The sequence below is a fragment of the Anomaloglossus baeobatrachus genome, chromosome 4 (genome assembly GCF_048569485.1).
Source record: "Anomaloglossus baeobatrachus isolate aAnoBae1 chromosome 4, aAnoBae1.hap1, whole genome shotgun sequence".
NCBI lineage: Eukaryota > Metazoa > Chordata > Amphibia > Anura > Aromobatidae > Anomaloglossus > Anomaloglossus baeobatrachus.
Window position 1 is genome coordinate 691175533 of NC_134356.1, and position 20740 is coordinate 691196272.

At 41.8% G+C, this 20740-nt stretch overlaps 1 protein-coding gene across 1 annotated transcript in view; it reads left to right on the forward strand.

The window, feature by feature from the left end:
• Positions 1-16312, forward strand: part of LOC142302952 (olfactory receptor 1468-like) — a 58228-nt gene extending 41916 nt beyond the window's left edge. The window contains exon 2 of the mRNA XM_075344055.1: positions 15257-16312. Coding sequence (XP_075200170.1) covers positions 15257-16312 — 1056 coding nt within the window. The remainder of the gene's footprint in view (positions 1-15256) is intronic.
• Positions 16313-20740: the final 4428 nt, after the last annotated feature.

The following is a 20740-nucleotide window of genomic DNA, read 5'->3' on the forward strand; positions in this document are numbered from 1 at the left end:
TCTGCTATCTCTCTGATGGATTTTTTCTTTTTTTTCAGCCTCAGGATGTTCTGCTTCACCTCAATTGAGAGTTCCTTAGACCGCATGTTGTCTGGTCACAGCAACAGCTTCCAAATGCAAAACCACACACCTGTAATCAACCCCAGACCTTTTAACTACTTCATTGATTACAGGTTAATGAGGGAGACGCCTTCAGAGGTAATTGCAGCCCTTAGAGTCCCTTGTCCAATTACTTTTGGTCCCTTGAAAAAGAGGAGGCTATGCATTACAGAGCTATGATTCCTAAACCCTTTCTCCGATTTGGATGTGAAAACTCTCATATTGCAGCTGGGAGTGTGCACTTTCAGCCCATATTATATATATAATTGTATTTCTGAACATGTTTTTGTAAACAGCTAAAATAACAAAACTTGTGTCACTGTCCAAATATTTCTGGACCTAACTGTACCTCTCCTAGCTGCACACATAATTTAAAATGTGCAAGGCTTGCAGTAAGGGATGGGCAAGTGGATATCTTGCTCATGATGCTGCACTCACAGACCAAACGTAGGCTATAACGGGAGCACAACAAACATATGCATCATCAAGACCTAGCTTCCTGTCCGATTTTGCAGGAGGGCACGGTACACCACTGTTGAAGCCAGAGCAGTGCAAGCAGGTTATGGGTTGGATTGCAGATAATGCTTCCATTCGGTTTGCCAGCACCACCCTGTCCTCCACAATGTCAAGTCTCACTAGTTTGGACCACGTAATCCTCAACCCGATCCTTCTTCCTCCCATCATGGCACATCCAAGGTGACAAGGGACAAAACACTTGGACATTTCGAGGAGCTCTTTGCCTTTCAATTTCTGGATTCTTCTGGCCTCTCACCATGTACATGTCAAGAGAGACTTTGGGAGATCGGTGATGCCAAAATATTTGAGCAGCCATAGTCAGAAGAAACTGTCTATGGGGAACAGCATTTACTGTATCAACAAGTGTATGATGATGAGACAGTTGCCAACAAGTCAACAAGTAAGGAGGAGAATCAGAGTGAAGAAGTGGAAAACGAGGTGGGGGATGAGGAAATGTTTTATTGCACTACAGAAGGTATTTCTCACACCAGCTTCATCCTGCCTGAAGAGGATGAGCAGGAGGAGTAAAGGGAACAGGTGGAGATTGATAATTATCCTTCTTTTGGGGACAGGGAAGTGTTGCTCGTGCCTATTGGGAGTCTAGCACACGTGGCAGACTGTGTCCTGCTGCCTTTTCAGGGACTCTTGTGCTGTGCGCATTTTGGGCAACACCAATTACTGGATGTGCCCCCTTCAAGATGCACACTACTAGGAGAAATTTCCATCTCTCCTTCCTGTAGTTGGGATGGCTACGAAAATGGTGTAAAAATTCTAATCTGAAATTTCTGATGGCACAGGTCATAGTTCTTTGGACAACCAAGGAGCAGAGATGAGTAGAGAAACACAGCAGGCCCAAAAGAGTCAAGGGTACACTATCAAAAATCTGCTACAGTTTAATGAGACCCTCCAAGTGCCCCTTCCCAGATGTGCCTTGTGCTCTGACAAGAAAGAAAAAGTATTGGAAGATGGTGGAAGATTACATAACTGACTGGAACACCATACATCATAATTCCTCTGCATCGTACAACCATTGGGTATCCAAGCTATATACATGGTATGAACTGTTCCTAGGAGACCAAAAACACAAATTCTCTCTAAAACTAATACTTTATTAAATGTTGCTAAATCTATTTTCAGACAACCAAATCAAATAACACAAAAAAGAAGTGTTTGTGTGAGGAGTGCATACTGGGTATCAAGACATGCTCAAGGGTAAATGGGACTAGCTGGTACAGTGATAAACTGAGAGGAGGGCGGCCACTGCACTTGGTGGTAGGAAAATTACTGCCCCTCCACTGTACACTGCCTGACAATTGGGCGTTAAGCACCCTAGGTGCATGATGCCCCTAGTCGATGGCGGTTGTCCTTTAAATATCCCTAGCTAAACACAGATACAATACCCGTCACCAAGAAACCTCATGATAAAGTGCTTTTTGCATAAAACAATATATATGTGGCGCCCTGGGCAAGCCAGGACGTCACAAGCACTACACCAACACACCCCACACTCCCGGTCAGGCACACCAAAGTCTGACAAAAACCCTTGTTGCCTCCCTCCAGGGGCTGATGCTCACACCAGGGGGTGGGCCAGGTGGTTGGTCCCGCCCACCGAGGAGTGCACAGTCCTTGAGGCGGGAAAAGAGAGCAGATAGTTTGCAGTGGAGAAGAGTGGTGGAAGTGAAGTGGCAGTTGAGGAGTCTGAAGTTGGTCCGGGTGTGTGGCCCGGACGGAACAGCAAGGTTGGCAGATGGTGGTGACCGTCTGCAGGAGAGGCCTATTGGAGCTATCCGTAAGGACCATGGATGGGCGGTGGCCCGGCAGTACCGGACCGGTACGCAAAGATAAGCCAGCACCATCCGGCAGGGGCTTACGGACCCCGACAAGGCTAGGAGTCGCCATGCAATTTGTCAAATCCGTTAGCGAAGGGAACCTCCTGGGTTTCCCAGCAGCCAAGTCCCGATAGAAGGCAACAGTCCAAACGTTAGAGGGAAACACAGTCACCACCAAGGCTAAAGTTCCCAGGGCCAGAGCCTACGGGCAAAAGGGGCTCCCTCAGCACATATCCAAGCTGGGGAGCGGGTTACTGGTGGGAACCCATTGGAACCGTACACACTACACAGGTGCAGGGAAAAGCAGTCACCATCAACCTGCCGGGAGGAGAAACACCGCAGCCATCTGTGGGACCCGTCCATCCAGCCGCTTTGTTTTATCGGAGACTCTGTGTACATCATTGGCTAAGTGAGTACCACCGTGCCGTGTGGCACAGCGCTGCCCCCGCGACCCTGCACCTCGCCAGGCCCCGTAACCTGCCTGCCATCCATCCTACCCCAAAACCGGGCCCCGGGACAACCAACCCCCTACCCACGGAGAGGAGAACTAACATCCAGGCTGCTCCCTGCCATCGCTCCCAGGATCCCCGTCCAGAGCAGCGGTGGTGTCACCAACCTCACAACAACCGTCGGTGGCGTCACGGACAATATCAAATCCCCACAATCCAATCCCCCCCTTTTCACTCACGGGCGAGGAGTGCCGCTCAAGTCCCCGGGATCCGGCCCACCGCTCGAGCCACCACCGAGCAGCAGCAGCAGCAGCTGGACCCGAGCAGTGGGAGAGCGCAGCGTCCCCTCCTCCGCCCGCGACATATACTTCGTGACATTCTTACCTATAGATGGGTATTCAAATAACAGTAAACAGTATCATAACTCACTAATCCAGTGTATATCCACAGAGCTACAATAAACCCCACAAAAAAATGCTCACTTTAGCTATTATTTGTATGGCACAAATTAGTTAACAAATATGTAATGGCTTGTAACTGAAACCAGCCAGCAAGTTAGCCTTATTGAAAAAATTAAGGGAAAAAATTGTCGGGGTACTTGCACCCACATGAAACATGAAGACCCCGACGCGTTTCCCCCCAATTAGTATATGGGGCTCATCAAGGGTTTGATGGTGGCTTGAGGACCAGCAATGTGTCCTATGATGAGTGGGTCACCTAAAAAAATGATGAATGATGAAGGATGCCTGGGGATAACAACATGGTATTCCCCGTGAAGCCATACCTCAGGCCGGCAACTGATTCCGATAGTTGGTAGGCTTTTTGGAAGACATTCTTATAAACCTTGGAAGAAATGGAGAGTAGAGCATCTGACCAAATTTAGATATAGTTTTGAAAAGATTCTTAACTCCTGACTCTCAAAGTGGGAAAGGATATGCAGGCATTCTTTATTGAAAAAATTGCAGGGGTACTTAGCATTTAGATGGTAACCTTCCTAGGCCATAGAAGGTTTAAGACACCAAAAAGTGCCCCAAACATGAAGATCCTAGTCAGAACGCGAGTGCAAGTGCACTCGTAACACAAGGAACTGGAGGTGAAAGATAGAACAAGGAGTCCGAAGACGTATCCCACGTGTACAGCCCTGGAAAGACTCACCCCAAGGCCTGTCCTGCGGCACCATTGGGACCGGGTTTATTCAATTGTAACGGTTTGTTGACCACTGTCTGTCCTGTTTTGTTTTTTATGTTTATTCATATATTTGGCACCTGGGGGAGGATACCTATTAGTGGAGTTTAGGGACAGGTAGGGTAAGCCACCGTTGAGCGAGGGATATCCAAAAAATCAAGGTATCCTCCATTGTCAGGAAGGGATAGGCAGAGTGCATTTATTCAGGCTCTGCCTTTGTCCACCTGACAATATTAATAAACGGCTTAAATTCCCTTCTCTTACCACTTTTTGGCCCTCTGTGTTCACTTGCACTTATATTGTCTTTATATATCCAAGTTTTTTAGATTTTTTACATGGGTTGTTACCTTGAATATTTTATAAAATCATTAACAGAAAAAAAGTTTACTCCTAAAATACGTAGTTTATTTTGATACAAAAGTTAAAAGATAAACACACAGAACCCCCCCCCCCTAAAAAAAAAAGCCAAATAAAAAAGAGAGAACCCACCATCCCATGGGGAAAGGGATATGGAGAAGAACCAGCTGGTTACAAGTGAACCGGTAGGTGATATGTCTGGATTAGGATAATTATATCACAATACTGGTTAACTTATGCACAATCAGATCATACTTATGTCCTAATATCAAAAATAACCATAGCTACCACCACCAATTATTCACCTTCAGATACAATCAAGCCAACTGGTACTCCAATAATCAAACATGAACACTGTTGTCCCGGCCTGTCAGTCGGTCAATTGAGTCAAAGATATATAAATGTCAGTCCAAATTTTAGTGGTATAATTACCATATCCCCCATCAGCAAGAAGTCAGGAAAGCAAATATAAAAGGGACAGGTAACAAATTTCTTCATCCCAAATGTTCAAAGACTAAAATGCATCAAGAAAGGGACCCGACGCGTTTCCCCTCTCAAAAGAGGTTCATCAAGGGTACAGATGGAATAAAATGTTGGAAATTATATTTGTAATTTCTTTAAATATCCACAGACAGATACAGTACAGACTAAAAGTTTGGACACACCTTCTCATTCAAAGAGTTTTCTTTATTTTCATGACTCTGAAAATTGTAGATTCACATTGAAGGCATCAAAACTATGAATTAACACATGTGGAATGAAATACTTAAAAAAGTGTGAAACAACTGATAATATGTCTTATATTCTAGGTTCTTCAAAGTAGCCACCTTTTGCTTTGATTACTGCTTTGCACACTCTTGGTATTCTCTTGATGAGCTTCAAGAGGTAGTCACTGGAAATGGTCTTCCAACAGTTCCCAGAGATGCTCAGCACTTGTTGGCCCTTTTGCCTTCACTCTGCAGTCCCGCTCACCCCAAACCATCTCAATTTGGTTCAGGTCTGGTAACTGTGAAGGGTAGGTCATCTGGCCTAGCACCCCATCACCCCATCACTCTCCTTCTTAGTAAAATAGCCCTTAAACAGCCTGGAGGTGTGTTTGGGGTAATTCTCCTGTTGAAAAATAAATGATGGTCCAACTAAACGCAAACTGGATGGAATAGCATGCCACTGCAAGATGATAGCCATGCTGGTTCAGTATACCTTCAATTTTGAATAAATCCTCAACAGTGTAACCTGCAAAGCACCCCCCACACTATCACACCTCCTCCATGCTTCACGGTGGGAATCATCCATGTAGAGGCCATCCGTTCACCTTTTCTGTGTCGCACAAAGACACGGTGGTTAAATCCAAAGATCTCAAATTTGGACTCATCAGACGAAAGCATAGATTTCCACTGGTCTAATGTCCATTAATTGTGTTCTTTAGCCCAAACAAGTCTTTTCTGCTTGTTGCCTGTCCTTAGCAGTGGTTTCCTAGCAGCTATTTTACCAAGAAGGCTGCTGCACAGAGTCTCCTCTTAACAGTTGTTCTAGAGATGTGTCTGCTGCTAGAACTCTGTGTAGCATTGACCTGGTCTCTAATCTGAGTTGCTGTTAACCTGCGATTTCTGAGGCTGGTGACTCAGATAAACTTATGCTCCGCAGCAGAGGTGACTCTTGGTCTTACTTTTCTTGGGCGGTCCTCATGTGAGCCAGTTTCTTTGTAGCATTTGATGGATTTTGCCACTGAACTTGGGGACACTTTCAAAGTTTTCCCAATTTTTCAGACTGACTGACCTTCATTTTTTTAAAGTAATGATGGCCACTCGTTTTTCTTTACTTAGCTGCTTTTTTCTTGCCGTAATACAAATTCTAACAGTCTATTCAATAGAACTATCAGCTGTGTATTCACCAGACTTCTGCACAACACAACTGATGGTCCCAACCCCATTTATAAGGCAAGAAATCCCACTTATTAAACCTGACAGGGAACACCTGTGAAGTAACAACCAATTCCGGTGACTACCTCTTGAAGCTCATCAAGAGAATGCCAAGAGTGTGCAAAGCAGCAATCAAAGCAAAAGGTGGCTACTTTGAAGACCACAGAATATGACATATTTTCAGTTGTGTCACACTTTTATGTTAAGTATTTCATTCCACATGTGATAATTCATAGTTTTGATGCCTTCAATGTGAATCTACAATTTTCAGAGTCATGAAAATAAAGAAAACTCTTTGAATGAGAAGGTGTGTCCAAACTTTTGGTCTGTTCTGTACATATAGCATATTATCATGTAATCTCCATTAGATTTGATTCAAACCTTTATAGATCTATGGTAGCAGCCAACCGATGATGTTTTATTTTCCATAAAACTTGCAACGCATATATGTATTCAAAGGGGCTGACGGCACATTTGAAGATGTGAGCACATCATAAATCCTCACTATCTGTTGTATACCAGATTGGATACCAAATGTATACAAATTACAGATGTCCTATATGTCCGATGGGACTCGGCATAGACAGAGTTTCTGCAGCTCCAATGTATGTCCTCAGAGTGACCCATCACGATTTACTTATTTTATACTTGACTAATAAAGTATATCATTTTTAGAGGTTTTATTTTGAGTTGGTTCTTAGTAATATACCTCAGTACTTGTTATTATTTGGTCTGATTGTGAATGTCCTTGTAGCAGAGGATTTCAAAAAGATGGTAGCCCTATCTATATTAGGGCATGCTGCACATTTTTCCACAAGATGGACATTCCTAATTCAAACAGCACTAAGAAAAGAAATTACACGGTATAGACTGATAATGGCTGGCACGAGAATCTCTCCAAGTTTGCTTGTTCGTCTTTCGGTGATGCTGGCCATAGGTGAAAAATTTTGTTTGACAATTGGATCTGTCAATAATATAGGCCAAAATGTACTTATGCTCTTCTTCATTACTGGCCATTGTGAATGGTATTTAGTTATTAACTTTACCTGATTAGTTTCCGGTGTTTCTTTGCTGAGTACAGTAGTTGTTGATGGTTGGAGTTTTTTCGCTCTGTGGTACGCATTGTTGATGGTCCTTTTACTGTTACCGCGTTCAATTAATCACTTTTTAAATTCATCCACTTATTTTTCAAAATCGATATCACTGGAGCAAACTTGTCTAATGCAGAGAAATTGTCCAGTCTTTTATACAGGTGACAATTTAAGAGCTGTCTGTAATGCAGGTAACGAGGTGATTAGGAGTGTGTAACTGGTCTGTAGGAGCTAGAACTCTTAATGGTTGGTAGGGGATCAAATACTTATTTCTCTCTACAAAATGCAAATACATTTTTATATTTTATACAATGTTATTTTCTGGATTTTATTTTGGATATTCTATATCTCACAGTTAAATTTAACATACCCTAAAAAAGTTAGACTCTTCATGTCTTTGTCAGTGGGAAAACTTTCAAATTCAGCAAGGGATCAAATAATTATTTTCTTCACGGTACATGGACTATGGGAGTGCATTATAAAACATGGAGGACTATATGAGCAAATACAGCTACAAAACATTCGGAGTATGGACTAGAGCATGGCGCTTAAGGGAAATTTAATTTAGTGCCTGAGCACCCCAATATTCAATCAGGTGTCAAGCAGTAGCAAGCACGCTCAACCATCACTAGTTAAAAGCAATAATTCTGTTTAAGAAACTATTTATTGTAAAATCAACAGTTTAAGCATTATCCTCAAGTGAATAAAAAATGAAGTCTCTAAGGCTTATAATACCAATGATATACTTCATCGTCTATAAAAAGGATTCAGTCGTAGCACAACATCTATATTACAAAGACAGGAAAACATGTCCATTTATTTAACACATGAACAACATAAATCTGTGTGAGAACTGAGGGACTGATTGAAAGGAAACAATAACGATATGTGGATCTACTGTAAGTATGTTGTAGTTTTGATTAAATTCATACTAAATACATACAGATAATTTGAAATACAAAACTACATAAAGCAATATAAGCTCAAAGAATGTAAAAAATGTCTTCAATAATTTATAATATAGTCAGGAATTGTTCTTTTTTATCAAAAGTTATTTTGTTTTACTTTACTTGAAGTCTTCTACTCTGTTGAACGTTTCTAAAATTAAAATAATAAAGTAGGTTTCTTGTGGGGGTCCAGGTTTGCTAAATCTTTGCTCATTTTTGAGTCTCTTGTGATCACATTCCTCCTGTTATGCTTATTTTCAGATTCTGACCTGAAAGTATTCAATAGAATATTTAATAAACCCTTAGAATGACTAAAATGACTAAAAATACCAATCAAGATTATTTCCTAATTGAATTGGACTCTTCCTTAATCTGCTAATAAAAAGTTATATTATAATAATCTCCAATTCAACAATAGAGAAAGAGCCACGGCACAATCCATTCAATATTCCAAAGGGCTTTATTTATTTCATTTGGTGCAGGTAAAAATAGCAGAGAAACAGACGGGTGCAGGCCCCCAGTGGACGACGGCTGTTTCGCACCTCCAATGGACCCATTGAAGCACAAGGAGGTGCTAAACGGCCACCATCCACTTGGGGCCCGCATCCAGCTCTTTCCCCGCTATTTTTACCTGCACCGAATGAAGTAAATAAAGCACTTTAGAATATTGAATGTATTGTGCTGTGGCTCTTTCTCTCTTGTTGGGTTGGAGTTGGATTTTTTCCTACTCTGACCACGTGCACCCGTGACCATTTCCCTTAAACGGATGATCTGGAGCTAGCCTACCTCTTCCCAGTATAAAGGTATTGCTTGGTTGTTGCAAATCCGCTTCTGCGTATCATTTTATATTATGATAATACGTATGATAATACTTAACCCTTTAGTGACAGAGCCAATTTTGACTTTAATGCCCAATCTAAATTATAGAAATCTGACCAGTGGGAATTGTACTTCATGACAGTGGTAAATGTAGAATGATATGTTTTGCGTTTATTTGTGAAAAGTTTGAAATTTGGCAAAAAGTTGGAAAATTTCACAATTTTCAAACCTTTAATTTTTATGCCCTTAAACCAGAGTTACGACACACAAAAAAGTTAACAAACACATTTAATACATCTACTTTACATCAGAAAAATTTTTGATGCATATTTTTTTTTGTTAGGAAGTTAAAAGGATTAGAAGTTTATCAGCAATTTCTCATTTTTCCAACAAAATTTACAAAATCATTTTTTAGGAACCATATCACATTTGCCGGGTTTTTGAGAGGCCTAGTTGAAAGAAAATTCCCAAAAGTGACAACATTTTAAAAACTGCACCCACCAAAGTACTCAAAACCACATTCAAATGCTTATTAACCCTTCCGGTGCTTCACAGGAATTAATGTAGAGTGGAAAGAAAACAACAAATTACGTTTTACCAAAAATGTTCCTTTAGCCCCAATTTAATCACTTTTAGAAGGAATTGTAGGACAAAATGAACACAAACTTGGTTACCCAGTTTCTTCTGAGTGATTTGATACCCCACCTGTGGTCAGAAACCAATGTTTGGACAAATTTGAGGACTCAGAACGGAAGGAGCACTATTTGAATTTTGGAACACAAATTTGGCTGAAATAGATTGTGGGCACCGTGTTGCATTTACAGGGCCCCTAATGTACCTAAACAGCAGAAATCCTTCATACTGGTCCTTATTTTGGAAACCAGACTCTTCCAGGATTGCATCAAGGGCTAAAGTAAGCATTTTAACCCAACAGAAATGTCACAGAATTTGATAACATTTGGTCGTCAGATTGAACATTTTCATTTTTTTCCCAAAAATGTTGCTTCAGCACCAAATTTTGCACTTCTGCAAGAGTTAAACCCAAAAGTTCACTCCAACATTAGTTGTTCACTTTCCTATGAGTGTAGTGGTACATCAAATGTAATCAACAAAGTATTGACAAACAGGAGGGCTTGCAACGTAAGGAGCAATATTTGAATTTTGGAAAGCAAATTGGGCTGAAATAGATTTCTGGTACCATGTCACATTTGCAGGGCCCCTAATGTACCTACAATGTAAAAACCACCAACAAGGGATGCTATAAATGTCAACTAGATCACTCAAGGACTTTATCAATGAGTATAGTGAGCATTTTAAATACTTTACAGGATTTGATAACATTTGATAACATTAGGTCATCATAATGAAAATATTTTTTTTCCCAAAAATGTTGCTTTAGCACCAAATTTATCACTTTTAGAAGAGAACACCAAATGTGGATCACAGGGGCTCTCACCCACTTTATTATGAGTGCATTCTGTTTTTACACATGACCAGGCTCGAAATGGCTCGAAATGGAAGAAGCAACATTTAAGTTTTGGAAAGCAAATTTGGAAAAAAAAGATTGCCGGCACCATGTTGCAGTTACAGAGCACCTAAGATACCAAAACATCAGAAACTATATTTTTAGAAACGAGACCCATCAAAGAATGTAAGTAGGGTATGCTAAGACTTTAAACCCATTTGTGCCTCACAGAACTTTTTAAAATATGTATCTAAAAATGATAGTTATTTTTTCCAATTAAAACATTATTTTAACCTAAAATTTGGAATTTTGACAATGCGTAACACAACAATTTGTCCCTTAATTTCTCTTGAACACAAAGATACCTCACACAAGGTCAAAATAAATGTTTGGGTACATGGAAGGGTTTAGAAAACAAACAAAGCTATTTGATTTTTGAAATGCAAATTTGGACAACCTGTTGCAATTGCAGAACCCCTGAGGATACAAAAATGCAAAAACATCTACTTGTCACTCCATTTGGCAAATTGAACCCTATCATGAATTCATCTATTAATGTGGTTGATATCAACCACTGTGGGTATCAACCACTGAGGACTCTCTGTTCTTTTAAACAATTTTTTTATCTCTACTGGCTAACACGGTACAAAGATATATTTTACTTCTATTAATGTGGTGATTATATTTAATCCACAAACTTCACAGAATTTTATTAGATAGGTCAGTGAAAGCAAAACACATAATATTTTTCTGTTAAAATTTTATTATAGCCTAAAGATTATAATTTACCCTAAGAGTAACATGCAGTGAAGTGAACAGGACAATTTGTTATGCATTTTTTTTTCATGGTATTCACCATACAGATTAAAGGGAACCTATCACGTCCCATATGCGTGCTAACCTACAAGCAGGGTGATGTGTGGCCTAGTAACCCCTTCCTACCCATCCCTTTGTTGTAATATTGTGTAATATGAATGTATAAAAAAGTTTTATAACTTACATGTTCCCTATGTAAATGATCAGAGGCTCTAGTCCCCTGGGCGTTGCATTGCCCTTTTGGCATTTGCATGCTTTCCATGGTATCATGCCCCTGTGGGCGTGATACCCTGGATTTACATACCATGGATTTACATGAGCGACATCAACGATGCTCCTTGAGATCCCGTGCATGCGCGCTTACCATTTCCGCAGCAGTAGTCTTCTGAGCATGCGCAGTGCGCATCTGATACCAATAAGCAAGCGCCCGGATAACAAGGCTGCGAGAATGGCAAGCACGCATTGTCAACGTGATTCTCTTCTCCCACTCTTGACACACTTGAGAGCAATGCAGCAGCAGATTCTGGATCCAGGATGTGAGGCACCAGAAACAACAGATACAGGAGGCCTGTGGTAGCATTTCTTCTTCGATATTACTCTCGGTGTCTCAAGAGTGGGAAAAGAGAATCGCTTTGACAATTCAACACAATGGGCAGCACTTTGAACACATCCTTTAGTGGGTTAATGTCATTCCATGTCACAAACATGTCAATAACTCGATAATGAATAAAGCTACATTAAAAATGAGCAGACCATTGTTTTTTCTTGTGCAATTCTCTATATGCTTAATGTGTCACATGACCTTCTTCCCTTTAAAAAAATTAAAGTTGAATTCAAAATGGCGGCTTTGCAGATAGGGGGCATCACCCAGCCTCAAATGTTTGGCCCCTCCCATGTACCAATATGCCACAAACAGGTGATATCAGCAACTACTTCCATTTTATCAGGGTGTATCCATACTTATGGCCCACCCTTTAGAATACATAAATGACTAAACGTGAGTGGACCTGTGAAAGTTCAGCTTCTCTGGGTTCGGCCTGGCTTTAATTAAAAGCACGGTTTGGGACCTTAACTTGACCTGAACTTGATCCTGGACCCTGAACCCCATACCCCAAATAAGTCAATGAAGACCTGAACTTCTGTGCTGTAAAATGTCTGTAAATTGGTCATACTAAGGGCTAGGGCAGTGTATAAGTAAGCAAAGTGGGGGCAATTGCTCTTCAAACAAATATAGACAGGGAATATTTTTTTTTTAAATCACGTGAGGTCCTTCCTATTTTTAGTAACCAGTGCAGGTAAAGCAGACAACTGCGCGTTGCAACCTTGAGCTGTCAGCTTTACCTTGGCTGGTTATCAAAAATAGAGGGGATCCTATGCCGCTTTTTTAAACTATTTAAATTGATAATGGAAAAAAAACAGCATAAGCTCTGCCCTACTTTTTATAAATATTCAATGTAAAGTTGACAACTGAGGGCTAGAATTATCAGGGTAGGAAGACCGATGGTTATTTGGACCCTCACAGCCTAAAAATAGCAGTTCACAGCCACCTCAAAAGTGGAACATCCATTAGATGATCCAATTCTGCCCAGCTTATAAACACTTCCCCACGCTGTCTTGTTCACAAATTTATTACTCAAAAAGAAATCATGGAAGTTCCAATGAAATCCAAAGAGTAATATCCCACAAAATTAATTGTTTCCTGTGGAGGTTCATTCTGAGAATTTTCTCAGAATGATACTCCATAGGTAACTGTCAGTCATCGACAGCTTGGAGTTTCTCCCTAGTGGTGATATCATTGTTTTACTAATGTCACCACTCATGGGAAATTCTAGGCTGCTGCTTACTGACAGTAACCTATGGAGACTTGATCTGAGAAAATTACCAGAATGCAGCCCTATAGGTATAAATGGGCTTCAAGTTACATTACTCTTTGGATTAGGTTGAAACATCCAGGATTTATTTTGAAGTAGTAAAGTGTGCTGGTGAGTCTTTATTTAAATAACTTTTTTTCCCTCATGTCTGTGTTTTTATGAATCTATACTTGCTTGGTTAGTAAGGAGGGTGTCTGATAGAAGCCTCCCCGTTACTAACCCCTGACCTTTATGTCACCTGTCATATCACTGCTGACATCAATCCCAAAAGTAATACCCTGCACCAGGGCAATAAGGAAAAAGCACCAGGTAAAGCACCTTCTGGATTGGCTGCGGGCTGAAATATTTAGGTTGGGAAGGGCCCAATATCCATTTGCCTTTCCCGTTTGATAACACCAGCCCTCAGTTGCCTGTTTACCTTGGCTGAATATTAAAAACAGAGGTTACCCCACATAGTTTTTTTTAAAAAAAATATTTAAATAAACAGTAAAAAAAAATGGAAAACGATCCCCTCTTTTTTTTATAACAAATAAAGGTAAAGCTGACAGCCGACAGTTGCAACCCTCAGCTGTCTGTTTTACTTCCACTGGTTATCAAAAGTAGTCAGGAGACCATGCCATTTTATTTTATTTTTTTAATCCTTATTGCTCACAGCAGCATACAGGCAACTTCTGCATGCAGTTACGCATGTTGATTGGCTGCACTTCAGCTTTTCAACAAACTTTGTAAGGATGCGAACTGTAACTGAACTCTGAACTTAGACATTGGACTTGATTGGATGATCAGATGAATTGTGCAACCAAAAAAAATGAAAAACGTGGCCCACCCACCCCCAGAAGTGATCTGTGCATAGCTGAGTGCATGTGAGTAGAGACGTGAACTGCCCAATTAGTTACTTCCATTAGAGTTCAGACCAAGTTCAGGTCCCAAACCAATCTTAAAGGAAACCTGTAAGGTCCCTTATGCATTCTAACCTACAAGCAGAGTGATGTGTGGCCTAGAAACTCCTTCCTACCAATCCCTGTGTTGTAATATTGTGTAATTTGAATTTATATAAAAGTTTTATAACTTACATGTTCTAGTCCCCTGGGTGTCGCTTTGTCTCATGGGCGTTTGCATGCTTTCCGTAGTATCATGCCCTTGTGGGTGTGATACTATGGATTTATCTGAGTGACGTCATCTTCAGCTCTTGGAAATCCGTGCATGCGCACTTGCCATTCGCGCAATCTTCTTATCCGGGTGTTTGCTTGTTGGTTTGTGCATGATCAGAAGACTCCTGCGGTTCCGACCATGCGCAGAGCGCATCTAAAGCCAGTATGTAAACATCCGTATATGATGGTTGCGCGAATGAGAAGTGCGCAAGCGCAGGATCTCCAGGAGCTGACGGTGATGTCGCTCATGTAAATCCATGGTATCACACCCATAGGGGCGTGATACCACGGAAAGCATGCAAATGCCTCTGGGGCGATGTGATACTTAGGGGACTAGAACATGTAAGTTATAAAACTTTTTTCTATAAATTATTATTACACAATATTACAACACAGGGATGGGTAGGAAGGGATTTCTAGGCCACACCTCACCCTACTTGTAGGTTGGAACACATAAGGGACCTGACAGGTTCCCTTTAACTTAAAGTTCGGCTGCACCCGTAGATCTGAACTTCAGTGGGTCTGCTCATCTCTAACTATAATCTAAATTCCTAAGATTAGGAAGGAAAAATCTCTGCAGAGTTTCTGCACTGAATAGAGTGTGTTCAATATGTTTCAGCCCAACTTTTAAGGTAGAGTGTGGTGGATGTGCATATGTATTACTCCTAAAAAAAATGTCTTTTGTTAAATATAAATCCCATGATTAAACCGCATTTTCTATTTTATAGAATTTTATTTTTAGACGAAAATTCTAACATCTAGTACGACCCGTCAATGCAAGAATTTGTCACCGCTATCAGCACATTCATTTCTGCATCTGCATATGTGGGAAAAAATCATTTTAATTGTCATCGTCGTTTCAATGGAATATAACATCACAATTGTGACTGAAATAATTCTTTTAGGTTTTCAAAATTTCCAACGTATAAAGAATTTTTTCTTCTTTTTGCTGCTTTTGACTTATTGTGTGACCGTATGTGGAAACCTCCTGATCATTCTGGTGGTGTCCTCCAGCCGATCGCTCCACTCCCCCATGTACTTCTTCCTCACACAACTCTCCTTCTCAGATATTCTCCTCTCCACCACCATTGTACCCAACTTGCTCCGTGTTGTGCTGTATGAGGGAATTTCTTTGCCTTTTATTGGATGTTTAACTCAATTTTATTGTTTTTCCGCTACAGAATCAATAGAATGTCTTCTCCTGACCATGATGTCCTATGACCGGTATCAGGCCATCTGTAACCCTTTACACTACAACTCGGTCATGACTGTTAGATTTTGTGTACAAAGTATTTTTCTCTCATGGTTGTTTGTGTTTCTTGTAATATTGATGATTTCTGTCACAATGAGTTATTTATTATTTTGTGGACCAAACGTCATTGACCATTTTTTCTGTGACTTTGACCCAATACTTGCACTTTCCTGCTCGGACACTTTGCTAGTGAAGATGGAAAGTCGGTTAATAGCTGTTCCTTTAGTTATTTGTCCATTCTTAGTTATAATAGTTTCATACATATATATAATTGTCACCATACTGAAGATCCCATCTGTGACCAGACGGCAGAAGACCTTCTCCACCTGCAGCTCCCACTTGGCCGTGGTGTTTTTATATTATGGGTCACTTATTAGCATCTATTTATCTCCAAATATGAACAATGCAAAGAAATTTCTCTCACTTTTCTACAATGTTGTCACTCCTCTAATTAACCCCATGATTTACAGCTTTAGAAACAAAGATATTAAGAGGGCCTTAGTGAGGATTTTACAACAAGTGCACAATAAGTTTGACAAATGTTAGTTCATTCATCTTTATTTCTCTACCAGTCAAGTGAACGGAAATACGGTAAATATTATAGAGTAGGGAATGTAAAGAGGTATTCGATAGATTACAAATATTTAAAGAATGGTGTTCTTCATCTTAAGAATAGAAAAAGATTTGTGTAACAGATTATAGGACTCCTTTATGCTCTTTTATATTAATCCATGGAAAAGTTAATGAATTGAAATCATTTTTATTAGGTTTTATTTTTAAATTATATCATATTTTTAACTATTATTTTTGTGGCGCTCTGAGACTTTAGTCGCCAAAGAGAATGGAACCTTATTTTAGGTGTGATATTTGCCTCAGGTAAGATGGTGGGGTTAATCACCGGTGTTCCACATTTCACACTTAAGGCCCCTTTACACACTGCAACATCGCTAACGACAACGCTGTAACGTCACCGGTTTTGTGATGTAATAGCGACCTCCCCAGCGACATTGCAGTGTGTAAAACGCATCAGTGACCTGGCCCCCACTGTGAGGTTGCTGGACACTACAAATCTTTCAGGACCATTTTTTGGTCCTTTGTTTCCCACTGAGCAGCATGCATTGGTGTGTTTTACACCGTTACAACGACTTCGTTAGCAACTTCCCTTTCAAATAGCTGCTTTAATATGTCCCCAATGACCAGCTAGGTCATTCTGCAGGTCCGTATCGCTGCTGCGTCATTGGCCAGGTCTGCCTGTTTGACAGCTCACCAGCGACTCACCAAAGACTTTGTAGTGATCCCGGCCAGGTTGGGATCGCTGGTGAGATCACTAGAAAGTCTCAGTGTGTAAAGGGGCCTTTACATAAAGCTCATGAGCCTTCTCCCAGGGGTGGATGGCTCAGGGTAGGCAGGGGGGTGGCCATCATGAGTCATGGGACTTTCCCCGGTCATTGAAGCAAGCCACTTAGAAGTAGGAGCACACTCACACAATTACTAGTCAGTCTACCCGAGACACCAGTTCTGGGGCATGATACCATCATATCTTTCTTCTCTTCATGGGACCTGGGGCTGGGAGCGGAACGTTCAGCCGAGGTGCCTCACAGCAGGAAGGGCAACTCTGAAAAAGAACTTTCTTCTTCTTTCCAACACTGGCGACTTCTCCTAACTTATCCGGGGTCTACGGAGTCCAACACAGCGGGTGACAAGTATTATCCGGGTGAGCGGCACAACATAAAGAGTGAGTAAAGACACCTGCAACTGCAGCAATTGACTCTGACTCGTAATTACCTGCACCGCCGCCCCGCACCTCGGCACTACTCCCCTCATCATCCTCCCCGGGGACCGTGCCACCTGTGGACAGCAATACCATCTCGGGCTGCTGCTACCATCCGCCCTGGAGGACAGCGACAGCCGCAGCAGCAGCTAAATCCCTGGCTGCATACCACAGGTGGCATCACAACATTTTTACTTATACTACACCCATCATCTTCCTTCCTTATTGGTGTACACCTCGATGTATGATGATGAGTAACGCAGGTACGAGACGCCCCATGCCTGACCACCACAGCCCCAAGGGGGGTACATATTTTATTTAAAGTTTAAATTTTTGTGTATTCTCCCTTGCATTTTTGCTGTTCTATGTTGTGATGAGCAGACACTAAAATGCTCAAGTGCTCGGTTCACAAAACAGTGGTGTTCCGCGCCCCCTTGCAAACTGGGACAGGAAACAAGATCAGATAAGTGTGTTTGCCGAGGTCCCACAGCAGGTCCAGTTTAGCCTAGCTCACATCCATGGCCTTGGAGTGCACCACGATCAGTAGGATGGGCACTTCCCCATCCCTAAACGCACCCCTTGCACATTTTTAATTAGGTATTCAGCTAAGAGCGCTATTAATAAGGACTACAATAAAATACATGTAGGCCTGACAAGTACTTTTGGTTTCACATGACAGCAGGAAGGACTGTAAAGAAATAACCCCTGCCTATAGGCCTCTATTGCGAAACTAGCCCTTCTCCAGAAACTCTCACTAAAGTAAGTGTAATAAAGTATTGCATTATTAGCGAAAAAAATAGATTTTTTTACATTACAGCAGAAATGACTCTACGGCAATAAATTCTGCATAGATGCCTATAAAATATTATTTCTAAATGGTATCAAGACTAAAAGAGAATACATATGGGACGCCCTGGCAAAACCAGGTAGTCACAGATAGGCCCCCGCATAACACCTTACCTCATCTAGAAAACACACAGCCGACCTGAAACCCTAGTCACCCCCCTTAGGGAAAGACAGACACAACAGTGGGTGGGACAAGGTGGTTGGACACACCCTCTCCCAGGGGGTCTAGACAGCCCGGGGCGGGAAAACAATAGTTGGTTCAGTTTGTAGTTCAAGTGGAGAGGAGTGTGGGCTGGAACTAGGTTTAGCTCCAGCAGAGAAAGTTCAAGTTGAACGGTGCCAGGGTTGGAGCCCTGGTGCCTTGGCTAGGAGGCAGACGGTGGTCTCCATCAGCAGGAGATGGGAAAACGGCTCGGCAGAACCGAGGTGGACTGGGACAGGGTTGTAGCCCGAAGGTACCGTCACGGGGGACCGACCCAGAAACCGTAGCACAAAGGAGGGTACTCGGACCCTGAAACCAGGACCGGAAACTAGTGGCCTGGTTAATTAACTGATTGAGGCCAGGATTATAGGTCCTGTCCCACCCAAAGTCCTTCATAGAAGACAACAGCCCACTGATAGGGATAGACCGCCAGGGCCCATAGTTTCCACAGACCAGTGTCTGCGGGCATGGCTTCTTAGGCAACATCCAGCCGGGAGAAGACTCCTGAGTTCCAGATAAGGCAGTCCACCATACACAAAGTCAGTGCAGAGAAAAAATGACAGAGACCACCAGCCCGGGTGGGGGACCCTAATGCAACCGGCTGCGGCGGCCGGCCACCAGCACCTTGGTTTACCAAAAGACTCGTGTGGTTTATTGACTGTGTTGTCGTTATACCCTGTACAAAGACACTGGGTCCCGGGGCAACCATCCCTACCCACGGAGGGGTTAACATCTAGCTGCCACTACATCTCCCCCGGGTGCCCACAACAGCTGTGGTGGTGTCCCACTTCACCACACACCACGGGTGACGTCACGAACTTAATACGGCCTATCCTGTACATCTACGTCCATGTCCCACTTTTTATTCGGCGTGTCCGCGAGACCCCCGGGTCCGGAGACCCTCGAACCACCCCCATAGAAGGTCCGGATCCAAACAGCGGCAGCTGCTGGCACGGGGGCGGCACACACACATATATATATATATATATATATATATATATATATATATATATATATCATAGTATCATAGTTTTTAAGGTTGAAGGGAGACTCTAAGTCCATCTAGTTCAACCCGTAGCCTAACATGTTGATCCAGAGGAAGGCAAAAAAAACCCCAATGTGGCAAACAAGTTTCAATGGGAAAAAAATTTCCTTCCTGACTCCACATCCGGCAATCAGACTAGTTCCCTGGATCAATACCCTGTCATAAAATCTAATATACATAGCTGGTAATATTAAATTTTTCAACAAAGGCATCCAGGCTCTGCTTAAATGTTAGTAGTGAATCACTCATTACAACATCATGCGGCAGAGAGTTCCATTGTCTCACTGCTCGTACAGTAAAGAATCCTCGTCTGTGATTATGATTAAACCTTCTTTCCTCAAGACGTAGCGGATGCCCCCGTGTTCCAGTCGCAGGCCTAGGTGTAAAAAGATCTTTGGAAAGGTCTCTGTACTGTCCCCTCATATATTTATACATTGTGATTAGATCCCCCCTAAGCCTTCGTTTTTCCAAACTAAATAACCCCAAGTTTAATAACCTGTCTTGGTATTGCAGCCCACCCATTCCTCTAATAATCTTGGTGGTCTTCTCTGCACCCTCTCCAGTTCAGCTATGTCCTTCTTATATATCGGTGACCACAATTGTACACAGTATTCTAAGTGCGGTCGCACTAGTGACTTGTACAGACGTAGAACTATATTTTTTTCATGAACACTTATACCTCTTTTAATACATCCCATTATTTTATTAGCCCTGGCAGCAGCTGCCTGACACTGTCCACTAAAGTGAAGTTTACCATCCACCCATACACCCAAGTCTTTTTCTGTGTCTGTTTTACCCAGTGTTCTACAATTAAGTACATAATCATAAATGTTATTTCCTCTACCCAAGTGCATGACCTTACATTTATCTACATTAAACTTCAATTGCCACTTCTCAGCCCAATCCGCCAATTTACATAAATCTCCCTGTAATATAAAATTATCCTCCTCTGTATTGATTACTCTGCAAAGTTTAGTATCATCTGCAAATATTGAAATTCTACTCCGCATGCCCCCAACAAGGTCATTTATAAATATGTTGAAAAGAAGCGGGCCCAATACTGACCCCTGTGGTACCCCACTATGAACTGAGACCCAGTCAGAGTACGTA